Source organism: Rhinolophus ferrumequinum, chromosome 9 (assembly GCF_004115265.2).
Source record: "Rhinolophus ferrumequinum isolate MPI-CBG mRhiFer1 chromosome 9, mRhiFer1_v1.p, whole genome shotgun sequence".
NCBI classification, from domain to species: Eukaryota; Metazoa; Chordata; class Mammalia; order Chiroptera; family Rhinolophidae; genus Rhinolophus; species Rhinolophus ferrumequinum.
The window spans coordinates 40639204-40656155 of record NC_046292.1 but is presented as its reverse complement, the minus strand read 5'-3'; the positions used below and the strand labels follow the sequence as shown (position 1 = coordinate 40656155).

The 16952-nt window shown below is 42.5% G+C and overlaps 1 protein-coding gene across 1 annotated transcript in view; it reads left to right on the top strand.

Moving 5' to 3' along the window:
* Positions 1-745: 745 nt before the first annotated feature.
* Positions 746-16952, top strand: part of PLPP3 (phospholipid phosphatase 3) — an 81981-nt gene continuing 65774 nt past the window's right edge. Inside the window, 3 exon segments of the mRNA XM_033114303.1 lie at positions 746-1355; positions 1358-1417; positions 1420-1443. Of these exon segments, the coding sequence (XP_032970194.1) occupies positions 1307-1355; positions 1358-1417; positions 1420-1443 (133 nt within the window). The 5' untranslated portion in view covers positions 746-1306.

Sequence of the window (16952 nt, the reverse complement as noted above, 5' to 3'; positions counted from 1 at the left end):
GATTCCTTCTCCTCAGAAACAGGAATAAAGGTCATGGAACTCCTATACGGCACTCATATACAGTCACGTACCTGACACCTTTCTAGGTGCTTACATTGATTAATTAAATCTTCACAATTACTCTGTTTGGGAGAAAGAGATACTATCTCGTTTACCTATGGGGAAACTGAGGCACAGAGCCCCAATCAGAATTCAAATTTAAGGGGGTCTAGCTCAGAGCCCTGCAGTCTTTTTTCATGTTACTCTCCCCAGAATCTAGCGCCGTATGCAGTGCTGGGTGTTAACATCTTTTAAAAAACCAAAGACAGTTTTCCTTGAGTATGTTCAGGATAATGTGATTCAAATCAAAATAAAGACCTGAAAAAAAAAGAACTTGAAAGCCCCGCATTTGTCAGGGAGGAGAAATATTATATATTTTAGCTGTACAGGCTTAACTTTTGCCTGACCCCAAGTCCAGCAAGAAATGTTCGTTCTTATTTATATATATTTTTTTTTCCTTTGTGACATTTGGCGTTTCTGAACGCTAGGGGCTCCCGGATTCTCTGGTTTGAGAGTAACTTTTTCCTTTTAGGATTTTTTTTTTTTTGAAGGGGGTGGGGGAAAATGTGGCCTTAATTTATCCTACGTCTAGCAACTTAAGGAAGGGGCTGTGCTTTCGGAATCCCTTCAGAGCCAAGTAAGGAGGTCCTCTCGTTCCCATCTCTCTCTCTCTCTCCTCTCTCTCTCTCTCTCTCCTCGCTCTCTCTCTCTCTCTCTCCTCTTTTAAAGGAACCTCGTGAAATAAAAGTGCAGAAAACAAACCCGAGGCGTTCGTCACAGCAGCCGCGGCGGCGGCAGCAGCAGCAGCAGGAGGAGGAGGAAAAGTTGGAGTTGGGGCAGGCGCTCCGGAGGGGCTGAGCTCCGCTCAGCTTCCATTCATTAAGTCACCAGCAGCGGAGGAAAGTGGCCGAGCGCCCGCGCTGCCCACTCTCTCGCTCGTGCACACAGACACACGCCAGCCCCGAGCGTCCCGAGCAGCGCAGCTCTGCAAAGTTTCTGCTGGAGATTTGGCTCTCTTCCCCTTGGACTTTCGAACGATTTGGGGTTGAGAGAGGAAAGAAAGAAGCACACAAGGGGAGCCGAAAACACCACCGTCTGCGGTTGGAAGCAGGCAGCGAAGCCCCACTCTCGCCGCCGCGCCCCACGCCGGGGCCGAGCCGCCACTCTCCCCAGCAGCCTCGGCCAGGAGGCGACCCCAGCCTCTGGGTGTGCGCTGCTGTCGCTGGGCTCTTCGCGGGGGCGGGAGGCTCGCGCCGCAGCCAGCGCCATGCAAAACTACAAGTACGACAAGGCGATCGTTCCGGAGAGCAAGAACGGCGCAGCCCGGCTCTCAACAACAACCCGAGGAGGGGCGGCAGCAAGCGGGCGCTGCTCATCTGCTCGATCTCTTCTGCCTCTTCATGGGTGAGCCCAGCCCCGCTGTCCCTCGGCCTCTCGGCGCTCGGCGCGCGTCCCAGCCCGCTTGGGTGCCTGCGCGCGGGGCTCGGCGCTTCCTCGCTAGCGCGGGGCCCCGGCCAGCGGCGTCTCCCGGCAGCGCCGCGCTGTCAGCCCGGGAGGCCCCCGCGGGGGAGTCTTCGGGCCACTTTCGGTCCCCAGGCCCGCGCCCTCCCCGCTCCCACCTACTTCCCGGCCTGCACACGAGTGTTTGGGCGTGCTTAGGCTTTCGCGGGCAACTATAAACCGGCTCCTTAAAAGCGGTCGAGACCACTTGGAAGCCCAGGCGGAATCCTACGGAAGGTGTGGGTTCGCCCTTTTAGAATAGGGGAAGTTGGTTGAACCATGATCTAGAGCCAGCGCATAACTTGTTGCCCTCCATCCAAGTAAAATGGAACTCCTGGAGCGCCGGGCTCCTGCCTGGAGCCTAGCTGCCTTCCCCTGTCTGTGTGTAAACATCCAACCTCTTCCGCCGTGGCTGCCTCGGCCCTGGCCAGATCTAGATCTGCAAGCTGGCCTTTCCACTTGCTCTGCTCCTCCACGCGCCACAGGGGGTTCCGAGGCGCTCTCTAGGATCTTGGAGCAGGGTACCGTTCTTTGGCGCCTACTATGTGCGGGGTGGTAGGTTTAACTCGCCCTTTCCCTGACTCGGTGCAGTACGAGTGAAGAGCCCTATTTCACTGATGCGGAAACTGAGGCACCGGGAAAGCAAGCCGCGGTCATATTTCGGGACCACAATTAATTGCACCCCAGAAAGTTGAGGCGATAGTCCACTTCGTTATCAAACTAGCTGAAGCCACAGCTAAAAGAGTGGTGGGAGTTAAAGAATTGGAGTGGGAGAGTCAGAAGGATTTATGAACTCGGTGCGGGCAGGGAAAGCTACTGCCATGCATCTGCAGGAGCTCCAAGGTTGAAGTCAGCGTAGCAAATTTTTATTTTTAAGCGAATCATGCTGTAATGGAAAGCGCACAGACTTGTCATCAGAACACTGCCACTATGCCACTTGTTGGGTGTGCCACCTAATGGCCCAGTGGCCTCAGTTTCTTCATCAGTTGAGTGAGTCGGTTGAACTAGATGCTCTCCAAGGCCCCTTCCCGCATTAAGAACTCGGATTTGGTCCAGGAGCTGTTCTGCCAACTCTGCTAACTGAAGAAACATCTGTGTTCCCAATTCAGATCCCTTAAAATAGAACTCCTGCACGGAGACTGAAGTCCCCTTTGAAATGGATTTGTCCAGGCAGATTGTGCAAACCAGAGACGTCCTGGGCTGGACTTCTGCTTCCTCTGTTCATGACTTTCTGCAGTAGGGTCCTGACTGAGGTGCATCTGTCCTTGGCTTGTCTAGCCACAGTAAATTTAGCAAGTCAAAGAAAGATGGGACTCATTTTAAAAATAAGAAAATCCCCCTTTAGATGGAGACAGTGTAGGGTAAAATTGTGCTCTGTGCAAAGGGAAAAAAAACAAGGTGACTGACTGCACACCCCACTCCCACCTCTTAGAAAATTCAACATTACAATGCAATGTAAAGGAATTGTCACTGGGGGGCCTGCCTTCCTGAAGACTGCTGGCTTATTATCTTGCACACTGGGAAGATTAGTATTTAAAGTCTCTGCCAAGCTATTGAATTTTTAAAAGGCCCTCCCTGGTCCTGGGGGAGAACAAGGAAACAATAAACACGGAGAAGCTGTTTGCTGTAAACTTGCCTGGGGCTTCCCAGTGTTTACTGGAGTGTTGGGTTGGTGGTAGGGTAGACTGACTGCGGGTGCTTTGTACCCTCCTACCTCCTATTTTGTGTTTAGGAAAGCAGAGCTAGAACGAGCTTGACAGCCTTTGTACAGCTTCATTGCCTCCTCCCACTCTTCGGATTTCAGAAAGCAGTCCCAAGGGATGGTGTATTCTTATTAAAGGATAAAGAAGTGTGAAGGAATTTGCAGAAAGACACATTTGTAGCAAAGGATGCAGAAACCCCACTCTGTCCTGCATGGAAGGTGTTTAAGTAAAGTGTATGTTTGCACATTTCAGTTCATCTGCCCCAGTTCTCCCTGGGTCCCCTCAAAGCGACAGTCTAAACCTAGTTGTTTATTTTGTTTCCTCACTGTTAGTCTGTTTGAATAAGTGATTTTTTTAATCTCGAAAAAGTAACACAATCACAGGATCTTGTATTTTATTATGAGAAGCACCTAGCTATCCGTTTTAAGGGTACGTACCTTGCCATTAAAACCATGTCGACAAAATCATTTTCAAAGTGACTTATCAGTGTCTCCCCTATGTACAGGCCTAATTACAATATCACTAATTTAATGCCTCTAACACTTTTAATAAGGAAAACTGTTGAGTAAATATTTACTTGTGAAATTTATGCAGGAGAACTCTTTGGCTTCCAGGAGAAAATTAGTAACACAACATGTGATTTTAATGTTCTACACACCACAGTACTAAAAAAAAAAAAAAAATGTTTCTACTTGGTTCACTTTTTGCATAAGACTGTCAGTATGGTTTAATTTTTATATAGTTTATTGATCATATGGTCTGGATTACAGGGCACCAATGTATTAGAAAGAGAGACATGGTTTTCTGTTTATTCGCTCACATATTGGAAGATATACCAAGCTTCATCTCCTTGTATCTGGAAAAAATAAAAGCTGATGTGCTATGGATCTTATGTAAGTGGAAATATGCAAGCAGTTCAACTTGTTCCACATACCTTTTTGGAATGTTAAATTCTTGGTGGAAAAACAAAAGTCCACCGTTGGTTGAAGGCCAAAAGAATTTGGAAGGCCAAAGAACACCAATAGTAGGTTACCTCCCATTGAACAGCTATCTTCGCCTTCGCAGACTAATTGCGTGTATAAGTAGTTAGGAATCTTTGCATGGTAGTTTCTCCTGAAATTGGTTTTGTTTTCCTTGCCATTAAGTACTATGCACGCCTCCTGTTTCCTGTGCATTGGTTCTGGTGTGTGAGGTTACATGAGGACAGCTGAGAATATTCTCAGGCAAGAAGAGAGGAGCATCTCCTATGATCTTTCTAAGCTCTTCTTAGCCTCTTTTTTTATATAAATTAGTTTATGTACTCTTCACTGTAATTCTCCATTTTATGGATGAGAAAACCAAAGGTCTGAGAAGGGCAGGACTGAGATTCTTACTGAAGTTCATTTGGGTTTATCCCTAATCCTCAATGAGCATGACTGGAGTCCATCCCCCTTTCCTTTCCTATCTGAAGAATCCTGAAGCTCCGTTTGCAGAACGCCCAGCCTCTCCACATTTCCGAGTTACCCTAAGCAGATGGATAAAAGCAGTTCAAGTCTTCTGATCAGTGGTACAGTCTCATTGCTCCATGGCCTTGTTTTTGATTTGGGGTTAGTGCTCATAATAAGTAATTCCCAGATTTTGAGGGCACCATTTTACCCCATGAGACAGTGGTTCCAAAGAAAGAACATGGCTGTAGCACAACGCAAAGAATTGGTAAATCTATGTTGAGCTTCTGTGCTCTTGCTAACCCTTTTCCTTATCCCTTAATCTAGATATGTACTGAATGCCTAAAAACCATGCCTTTTGATGGGTAGGCAGTTTTTGACAGGCCCAGCTTTTTTGTCCTGTGGACTTTGTTCCAGCCCTTCATCCTCTTGAGTTCAGTGAGTTCATCTGCAAAATGGTAATCAGAATGTCCACTCCATTACGCTGCTGTGAGGATCAGAAGAAATATTGGATGTAAAAGTTATTTGTCATCTCTCAAGATTTGGGCAAATGCAAGGGATTTATCACCTGGAATCTTGCAGGATGGTTTTGTGATTGTCTTCATATATTTTATCGCAGAATCATTGATAGGTGAGACCATGAAATGAATATTTGGTAATAATATTATAGTGAAGACCACAAAGCATTCACTGCCAATAGGAGAATGTCATATTTGCCCTGTAAGTTGAAGACAGCTGATTTCCATTCATTATTGATCAAAACGTTTAGCTAAGAAGGTAGCCCCTAAAATTTAGCAGAATTTTTGAGCCATCTAATCTTCACAGTATTCCCTGAGCCCTCTTTGGAAATGGTTCTTTTGAACCATAAAGACTGTTTGTCTTTTGTCTTTTGATATTAGAAGGTAGGTTAGCTGAATTTATGGTAGGGATGGGAAACATTAGCAGATCCTTGGACAGATTGGGTCTGAAAAGCCTGACTCCCGTGCCCTTCCCCACCAGGTAACAGTCAATGGGTGGAATATCATGAGCAAAGGAAAAGAAGCTCGAACACAGAAAAATAGAGAATTTGGATGGTCAGCAACCATACTATATACTTTAGTGGTTTCAAAACGTTTGGGGGCATTTCTCGTTTTGCAGTTAACAACGGTCAGGATAAAATTCTAGAACTGGTTCCATATATGGGATCCATAAACTCATGCGTTATTCAACTATTCATATTTAATAGAGAGAGGAAGGCAGTGTGGGGTAATGAAGAGAAAGGGAGATTTGGAGCCAGAAGCCTCAGGTTCCAGACCAGCCAATGCCACCATCTTGTTGTGTGGTTGTGGACAAGTAGGTTTTATATGGATCTCAGTTTTTTTTCCCTTTGGTAAAAAGACTGGTTGAGCGAGATTTTTAGTCTGATGTCTAAGGCTGCCATGCAACATTCTGTGACCAATTTCTAGAAGAGGGGAATGACACATTTGTTCACTGTCTACCTCATGGATGTACTTTCCTTAGCTTTTCATTGTCCATTAGCTCAGGGAGTCGTTACAACAATGAGGAGCCTAGAAACATGAGTTCTTCTGGTCTTGTCCTGTCAGTACATCACTGTGAGACTTTGGGAAAATTCACTTGACTTTTCTGGGCCTTGGTTTCTTTATCACTGCGACAAAGGAAGGGGACTACTAGATCACCTCCCGGACCCTTTCTAGCTCTAACAGTTTTATGAGTCTGTGCTGGTTGGTATTGTGATGTAGAAACCCAGTCATTATTTCTCTTAGATCATTTATCATCAATTAAATTTGTACACATTTTTTCACCAAAGAAGTGATGCTAACAATTTGCTTACATTGGTATTTATTCTGGAGAAGTAGTAAGCACGATTACTACAGTTAACCCAGTATGCTGAGAAACTGGCTAGATTTTTGCTTGGTGTGCCCTTTTACCTGCCTCCTGAAATTTACCATAATCACAAGGAAACAAGGGGACTTTTCCCTTCCTTTTGTTGCTCAGTTATGATAGTCACTAAGTATGTGTGTTTAGTAACCTGGTAGGTTTTGATAACTTAATCCACTGTGTGAACCACTGAACATAGAAATAGATTTTCATTAGTCAACTGGTGAACCACCTAGCTGAACATCCTGCGTGGACTGAAATAAAGGGAACCTCTAGTTAGTAGGTAAGCCCTGCTGATTTCCCTAGGATGGTTGGAAACCTCAATTTTCTCATTGTCCAGAATGGCTGTTTGTTTGTTTTCTTTGCTCCTTCCCTGGCTTTCTCATATACTCAGCTGCCTAAGGGGGTATAGCTGCCTTTTGGGGAACTGCTAAAGCTAGAGTTGGTAGCCTTTTCACTTTTAATCCTTTTGATTTCCTGTCCATTTTGGATTCTTTCTTTCCCCCTTCCTGTGCAGTTGTTTGGGCTGGCAAGCCCAGTTGGACACAGCATGATATTAATGAGACTGTAGTCAGAGCTTCTTCCCTGTGTAGGCAGTGGTATTTAGGGAGAAACCTTACCCTGTGTGTCAGTTCAATTCAGTACACATTATTTGAGGAGAAATAATCTATTGGGGCGATGCCTACTATGTCAATATTTCACAAGTTCACCTATGAAGGAGACCCATCTAGTGTGAAATACAGATTCTCAGACCCCTTCCTGGGAGAGTCAGATTCCCCAGGCTTTGGGATAGGGCCTGGGATTCTGTAATTTATCAAAGCTTCTGGTGATCCTTGTCAGGCCAATTTGAGAATCACTATATTGTGTCACAACTGATGTCTTAAGGGCAATTGACTTATGTAGAGGGCTTTTTGTCCCGGAACTGAAGGTTCTGGCATTTTCCACATTGTGAGATTGGCTATACGTTTTGTTTTTCATTTGTGGCCAGTACACCTGTCTTTCTCAGTAAAGACAATCAAGCTTGTTACAGTTCTTTCAAAAGGAAAAATTACCTCTGGGTGCCACCCTGAGGTCTGCTGTGATTTTTAGTGCAAGGACGGGTTCTTGTTTTTATTTCCAGGTTCTAAACTGAGTTCTAGAAAGTTGGCGTTGTCAGCCAAGTGACCATTTTGGATAAATGAGGTGGTAATTCTATAAATATTTTCTTTAATATTTATATTATATCTTGAAGTTTGTGTATGAGTACAAGGAATAAATTAGATTCTTCAACAGAGCCTTTAAAAGATCAAAATTAGCTTGGCATACATAGTATTGTAGAAACAACACAAACTTTTGATTCACCCAGAGATGGGTTTGAATCCTGACATAAAGCTAAAGCTCACATGTAGGTGTGACATGGGCAAACATTATTTAACCTTTCCAGGTTTCAGTTTCCTGACCTGCCCAAGAAGCAAGCCAACCTAGTGACACACTTTTGTGGTGGTGCTCAGATGAAATCATGGAGCTGAAAACATTTTGAAAAGTTAAAAAACACTGTCATTATTAGGTATTATGTTGCTAATATTATCCATAGTAATAGCAATAATTTCCTTCCGAAGTGTCCTCACTCAGTGGTTCTATGGAATCCTCTTTCATTTTTTGGCAGCAAAGTTGCCTGAAAAATATGAGGAGAAAAAAATGTGAGGAGAATCCTAAGCAAAATCCAGGCAGAGGGAACCCAAGTGTTTCCCATTAGCTGAAGAAGAGCAATGGCAGGTTTTCTGACTCTGGGAAAGTCACAGGGCAGGAATCTCGTAGCCTTTGGTGGCTGCTTTCTCCCCCTTTGAAAGGAGGATGGCTGGATCATCTTAAGAGCAAGGCAAATACACCTTAGAAGGGTGGGAGGGGATTTGGACAAATGGTCTGTTTTAGCGTCAACTCTTCCCTGTATCTTTTGCAGCCCAGCGGGAAACCTAACTAAATAAAACAGCTGTGATTGAAAATGATCAAAATGCTTGTTACCCAGGGCACTCCACATATTTGCTGAAGAAGAGAGTAACTGTTCTAGTTATCATAGTTATTATTCATGCTTACACTGTGATGTAGATACTAGGTCCCTTTCATAGAGGAGGCAACTGCAGCTCAGAGAAGTTAAGTAACTTGCACAAGGGCACCCAGCTAGTAAGTAGTCACTAAAATTTCCAGAGCTCTTGTCAGCGTAACTTGCTGCCCACTTTTCCATGCAATTAACGCAAAGGAGACACACTCTTTTCTATCTCAATCCATTTCATTTATTTCTATTCTATTGAGTCTGAATATGTATAACACGTTCTACAGGGCTCGAGGACACAGGTGTGAGTCTTTGTGGGGATCGAACCGGCAACCTTGGTGTTATTATGTAGCGCCATGCTTCAACCAACTGAGCTAATCGGCCACCCCATGGATGTGAGTCGTAAGGATCATTTTGGACAGTGGAGGAGACAGTTTTACATAAGTAATTGCAAAAATCGCTTGGAGTGTGCTGAATGAGCCTCTTCTGTGGACATTTAAAGAAAATACCATCAGAGCAATTCTTCATTGCCGAGATTTGTGGAGTTTGAAAGTACATTTCATTATCAACAAAGTACATTTCATTATCATTTTTTGTCTCAGTCACAAAAACAGGTGTCTTTGAACAGGGGGAGGTTGGGAGGTCTGAGGGGTACAGTACAGGCTTGAGATTCAGACAGATGGGAGTTTGCTTGCTATTATTAGCTATGTAAGGTTAGGCAAGTTATTGAATATCTCTGAGGCTTTAGTTTTCTCTTCCGTAAAATGGGATGATATATATGCATTGTGAAGCTGTGCGAATCGGCTTGGTATAGAGTATAGTGCACCTATTGTCACTGTTAACCTTGGCCTGGTACCCTCGATTCACGTATGGTGAACCTGAAGCTTGGATTGGTTAGTAATTAATTGTCCAGTGATAGTGAAAGAGCCGGGCTAGAACCAAGGTCTTGGCTTTATACCAGTTTTACTTTTCTGGTGTTTACTTATCAGTTTGAAATTGGATATCATTTATGAGGCAGAATTCTCCTGGGTGCAATAGTCTCTTCTTTCTCCTCCCTGTGTCAATTTAAAGAGGAACAAGGCAAACAGGTTTAACTTTTAGTCCAGATTCATGGATGATCATTGAGTGAGGCCAGAGATACTTGGGGCAAATTGGAAGGAGCAGTCCATTTTTTTTTTCTATATATTTCTTTTTTTGTTGTTTTTTTTTTTTTAATTGCTTTTTTGCTGGCATGGTACAGTCACTTTTTTTTTTTTTTTTTTTAAGGATTTTTATTGGGGAAGGGGAACAGGACTTTATTGGGGAACAGGAACAGTGTGTACTTCCAGGCCTTTTTTCCAAGTCAAGTTGTTGTCCTTTCAGTCTTAGTTGTGGAGGGTGCAGCTCAGCTCCAGGTCCAGTTGCTGTTTTCTAGTTCTAGGGGGCACAGCCTTGCTGGAGTCGAACCGGCAACCTTGTGGTTGAGAGGATGCGCTCCAACCAACTGAGCCATCCGGGAGCTCAGCGGCAGCTCAGCTCAAGGTGCCGTGTTCAATCTTAGTTGCAGGGCGCAGCCCACCATCCCTTGCGGGACTCGAGGAGTTGAACTGGCAACCTTGTGGTTGAGAGCCCACTGGCCCATGTGGGAATCGAACCGGCAGCCTTCGGAGTTAGGAGCATGGAGCTCTAACCACCTGAGCCACCGGGCTGGCCCCAAGGAGCAGTCCATTTTTAAGAAATCATTTTCTTCAGACTGGCACATGCTCTAGAAAGTGCTTATTACCAAAGATAGCTGCTGACTGATTTGAGCTCCAACAGGTACCATCTTTCTCAAATGATGTATCCGAGGAGAGAAGAAAGAACCCAGGTTTTGGAAGTTTTTGCTTTTTAAAAGCTTCTTCACCACCTCTTGAGGTGGAAGTTGTTCTAATTTGATTGAGGAGGAAACTGAGTCTCAGGTTAATAATTTTCTCCAAGTCACGCATTAATTGGCTGCCGTTCAAAAGAAGTCTAGGTCAGGTTCTCAAACATTCTTGTGAAACTATTTTTCCCTTAGGTCCAGGTTAAATTATAAATTATGATCTGCATTAAAATTCCCCAATTTAAAACAAACCAAACAAAATAACACGTAGGACCCAGTTGGAAACGTTTGAAAGGAACTTGTTGATTTCTGTGTGCTTTGAAAGTATACATTGCAATCAGAGAATTGGTGGTAAACGTGTTTTTGAGGGTTGTCACAAATTAACAAAATTATATGCCTAGAGAGTTTTGCAGAGAAATACAAATCAGTGTAAAGCGTCTTGTCATAATAAGCAGTATGCTTTGGTTCCTGTTTACATATCCCTAAAGCATATAACACACATGATTATATTGACACGAAGGAAACCTCTGTCATTGATGGTTTCTTTATAGCTAGCCCACAAATTAGTTTGGGTATCAATCATAATTTCTAGAGAGCCTATTTAATTAAGTCTGTGTTTGTATCTGTCTTTTTAAGTAGCCATCTTTTGTAGATGTTTCTTCAACACCTACTATATGCTAGATTCAGGGGCTTCCTTGCCCTTTAAGAATTCCCGGGTTGGTGAATGGGAAACTTCTGCATAATTATACACACAGGAGGTGATGCTGACTTTGGAGTGATAAGGGAGGGGATAATACAGCAACATGGTGAATGAAGAGTGATGATGAAGTTTGCTGGAAGGCAGGGACCTGGGTCTTGCAAGATACATATGAAATAGCTCACAAACCATGAAGGGGGAGATGGTATTTCAGCAGAGGGACCGACAGGTGCTGAGATAGGGAAACACAAACATTTTTGGCAAGGGTGAGCAGTTGGAGGTTGGGTGTAATTATTGTATATTTACATTGAGTGTGTGGGGGTGCGGGGGGAGGATATTGGAGATGAAGCCGGAGAGATAGGTTGGAGCCAGATTGTAAAGGGAGGCTGTAAATGGCAGGCAGCTAAGGAATTTGCACTTTATTTTGGAGGAACAGCAGAGCAAATAAAGTTTTATTTTTGTTTTTGTTTTTCTTTTATTATGGAAAATGTAATAATAGAAACCAAACAAGGTATAAGTAGGAGTGGAATTATTGCTGGGTCATCTGGTTAACTTCATGTTTGACTTTTGGAGGAATTATTGCCAAACTTTTTCTACAGTGGCTGCACCATTTTAGAAATAACATAAAGTTAGTGACAATATGTAAGAAAAAAATAAAAAGTTTTATAGATAACAGTTGGATTAACATATTCGTGAAATTTTTTTAAAGAGGGGATTAATCTAATCTGATTCATGTTGAAATCCTGGGTTTGAGAGGAGGGAACTGGAGGTGGCAGAGGGAGACTGGCTGGAAAGCAGGTGAGAGCTGAACCTAAGGCATTGGGGCAGAGAGGAGAGAAGCGTGGGCAAGAAACAGGTTACAGGTAGTTCCTGATCTCCTGGTTGGGAACCTCTAAACTGGTGTGATGCCACTCCCTCCACAAACACTTCAAATGCAGTGTTTGTAGAAGACTTAGGAAATCCATAGGATGGGATTAGTAAATGCTTCGTGTTCATAGCCTTATTAGAAAGATGAGGCTTTAAGTTATCTTTTCTTTTTTCTGCTCTGAAATTCTTAAATTTCTCATATGTCCCTTAAAATAAGTGGGCCATTGGAAATCCTCTTGGTTTAAAGAAACAGTTTTTCTTGGGTTGTAGTGGTATTTTTCAAACCGTTTTATCCACATATATTATAAATCATCGCACCATACAATTCATCCACTTAAAATGTACAGTTTACTGGCTTTTAGTATAGTCACAGAGTTGGGCAACCATCACAGCAATCAATTTTAGAACATTTTCATCATTCTAATAAGAAATCTGTATCGACAGCAGCCACTCCCATTTACCCTCCTCCTCCCCCACCTATGATACTCTCTAATCAACTTTCTGTTTCTATAGATTTGCCTATTCTGGACAATTCATGTATAAGTGGAATCATATGTCACGGTCTTTTGTGACTGGCCTCCTTCACTCAACATAATGTTTTTAAGGTTATACATTTGTATCATGTATGGTCATCATGTATTAGTAGTTCATTTACTTTTATTGGCAAGTAATATTCCATTGTATGGACATACCGCATTTAGTTTATACATTTATCAGTTGATGGACATTTGGGTTATTTCCACTTTTTGGCTATTATGAATCATGCTGCTGTGAACATTCACATACAGATGTTTGTGTGGGTATGCGTTTTCAATTCTCTTGGGTATATATACCATGTTTCCCCGAAAATAAGACCTAGCCGGACCATCAGCTCTAATGCGTCTTTAGGAGCAAAAATTAATATAAGACTTGGTATTGTATTATATTGTATTATATTATATTATATTTATTATAAGACCCGGTCTTATTTTACTATAAGACAAAATTATTAATTTTATTTAAAAATATTAATTTTTGCTCCAAAAGACACATTAGAGCTGATGGTCCGGCTAGGTCTTATTTTTGGGGAAACACAGTACTTAGGAGTGGAATTGCTGGATCATATGGTACCTGTTTAAAGTTTTGAGGAACTGCCAAGTTATTTTCCATAGTGGCTGCACTATCTTAGAAACATTAATAAGATTAATTAAAATATGTAAGGAAAAAATACAGAAGTTTTACTGAAGACCTTTGCAATTAACATATTCACGAATCCACTACAGTGTCACTTTGTCCTTAGGGGCATTTTTTTTTTTTTAAAGAAACAGTTTTTAATCAGTTTAGTGTCACTGGACTTAAGATGAGTGAGCAGAGAACAATAAAGCTGACTGAGGAATAAATGCTGGGTGGTCAGCTAGACCCTCTCACCCGCTGAGTAACATACTTCCACAAACCAGGGTGTGACACGCAGATTCCTGCCTCAGCAAATGAAAAAAACCTTGGATCTTCAGAGTTCCTTGAAAACAGTTAAAAGTACAGATATTAATATTACAACCTATATATTCCTAGGATCTGCTTTACAAGATTTTTAAGACCATGAAATAGAACTCGTTCCTGATAAGGTTGATTTAGTCACACTTTAAAACCCCCATGGATAGATGACTAAATACATAATTATCTCAGGTTTTATTAAATTAAAATTACCATGTATCTTTTAGAATCATGTGCTGGATGCTTGGGATATTAAATAGTATAATACACAATCATTTAGGACTTAGTTGGATGTCAAGTTGTAAATTGCACTTAAAATTGCACGTATAAGTGCATGAAAAATTGAACCACAAATTTTACAAAAGGGTAGGAAAAGGCACTCACTCACCTTTATTAGGAACTTTAGATGATGCCTCACTTTTTCCAATAACAGAAGAAAGTAGATGTCAATTACTTGGGTTTGCAACTCAGAGAGCATAAATGATTTGTCCAGGTTCTCATGTGTGTGGGGGCTGGTATTTGGACGCAAGCCTGACAAAAGAATGACCATTGCTAATATGTATCTAGTGCTGCTTTTGTACCTCTCAGTGGCTTAAACCGTGTGCACGCATTCTCTTACTTAATCCTCCCCCTGAGCTTATGAAATCCTTATCATCATCTGCATTTTACAGAACTGGAGTTCAGAAAGGTTAAACATAACTTAGCAAAAGGTATGCCAGCAAGTGAGTTGGAAGAGTTGGGGTCAGACCTAAGAAGTCTATCTCACGAGGCCATTCTTCACCCCTGGGCTCTCCTGCTTAATGTTCTCCAACTCCCCCAATTTCTCCCTGCACCTCCATGCTGGCTTTTACATCGGCAACATGTGATGAAGTGTTCAAACTGAGTGAGACCTGTGATTCTAACCCTAGGTTCTCTGGACCCACAAAGGTCTATCAGGGCAGTCACAGGGCATCTTATGCTCTTTTCCACACTTCAAGAATATCTAATGTGTGCTCTATGTTTCTTAGTGATTAACTCAGAGCATGAGCCTCTGCCGAGATGAGTCGAAGCATCTTCATTCTGTTCGTCATTTGAATGTACAATGACACCAGTCAGCTCACTCTGAGCTTGCTGGTTATTTCCATGAATCAGGAGATTGGATTGGCGTTTTCTATGCTTTGATTAACAAAACTGGAGAAAGATTTTAAGCGTAGTTTACTTGGTAAATAAAGATGTCTTCCAGACATCACAGAGGGTCAAGAAGGAACTGCAAGGGATCTTTGATGGTGAAGAAGTGGGACATCCTAGAATGGACAAGCAGCTCTGTGAATGTAGAGGAGAGGAAATCCACTGGATCCTGGGAAGGCTTCCTAAAGGACGGAGGGACTTGGTAAACCTTTGTCCCTCATACCAGGCAGCAAAAATGGGTTATCCTGGGCTTGATCTGCTGTCCTGGTTGTTTGGTGTAACCTTTGGGTCACATAGAGAAATGTTGAACTCTGGTTAGTGGCTGCGGATGCACCTTCATTAAATGCAGTAAATAGACCTTCCACCAGTCGCCTCTTCCCCACAAATGACCCACATTGTTGTCAAGTTAACAACCACTAACAGGAAGTGGCAGAAATGCTTCTCAGCCACACGGTGGATTTCATTAGACACTTGCCCAAAGTAGCTGTTTTGGTCAATTTGGCCTGTGTAGGTTCCTAGGGATGAATGGGCTAATGCACTATTGCTCATAATTCCATTTGTCTGGCTGTCCTCTTGGCCCGAGTGGATATTTTAATTAAATGCATAGTGTCTTCTTTTCAAGCAACTGCACATACTGTGATTATAGGGAGGAACTTCTGGCAGGCTGAGATTTAAAAAATGTTTCCAAGGTGTTACCCACTTACTGTGGGTCTTTGGTTTAGTGGGCTTCTAATTTAAATCTGTTTGGAGAGTGGTTCCAAAGACATGACAGGAGGGATGGTGGGCTCCACTCACCCTTGTAAACCATTGCATTGGAAGGTCTGTACCTCAGGCATCGCAGGAGTGAAGAATTCCCAGGGGCTGACTGGGGAATGACAATACACTTCTTAGATCAAAACATTCAAAATACAGGCTTTCAATCCCAGGGCAAAATAAGCCATGTTGATTTTAGATTTCATTTTTCTTAAGGCCATGGATGGAGCTGAAGAAACTTTAATTATGATTTTACCTTAACTGGGCTGTTTATAGTTGTGCTGACCCCAGCTGTGAAATCCCAACATTTATTGTTAGTTAATAATCCCTTTTACTGAACACTTCTACCAAAGGGTAATGTATGCATTCTGAGAATTTGAATGCAAATATCCTTTCTTGCTTCAGTTGATTTTTTTTATTCTAGATCTCCAGCTTTCCGGCCCTGAAAAGCCAACAAAACAAAACATCAAAACCATCACACCCAGAATATCAATCCCAGATGTCAACTGGACAAAGAACATTTTTAACCTTTCCATTCCAGATAGGCACATTCACAGATCTGATAAAATTGTGCAATCCTGAAGGGGAGGTACTGCTCTAGCTGATCTTACAGATAAGGCCGTTGCCCTTCGGAGAGGTTGAGGGACGTGCTGGGGATTCTCTAACTAGAAAATGGTGGTTGGAGCATCTGGGTTAAGAACCAACCAACACCTATTTTTCCTCCAACAATGAAGACTGGCATTGGAATTTGCACTGACTACTGTTTTCAATAATAAGCCTATGACGAAAGCAAGCAAACCAGAAAGTTTTAAAATGAAATTATCAGGTCTTGTAATTTCAAGTGTTCAAGTGTGATTTGGGGTTTTGCCTATTTTAGTATTGCCTGTTTCATTGTGAATTCCTAGAGGACAGAAATTAGACTCAAAACCTCTACATTGGAAGAGGGAAGGGCATGAACTTGACTGAATACTTCTGGCAGGCACTAGTGCATGGGGCTTTACATGAATTATTAATCTTCTTGAATTTCACAACAACCCTACAAAGGAGGAGGTTGGAGTTCATTTCAGTTTTCCATAACCTGGTCAACAATGCCTGTCTCAATTCTTTTGGGTGGTGACACACTGTATTAATAATTCAACTAGTTAATCACTAGCAGAGATCCTTTACTGAGCTTTCAGGGGAAGTTCTTTTCTAGAATCTGCTTTGAGCCAGTCACTTAGACCATGCATCCACTGCTACTGAAAATAATGTCAAAGACGATCTCAGCTCCAGTTCTGTAGAGCCTTAGAAGAAAAGGGCAGAAGCTATGGCAGGAGAGTACTTTGCCGATTTCATACAGAAATGGAACGACTTTTCTGCAGAACGATAGAACTGCAGAATGTATTGTTAATTCTTCTTCTTACCAGTCTTCTCCAAAAGAGTTAAAAAGCCAGGGAAATGCAACGTTTGGAGTGAAGTAGGCTACACTTTGGTTAAAGACTCTGTGTATTTCCCAGGCTATTGTAGGGCTGCTATTCAGCTGGGATTTGAATGGTGGTGTGATTAGCATGTGAGCAAGTGTATAAAGTAGGTCTTTTTTTCCCCT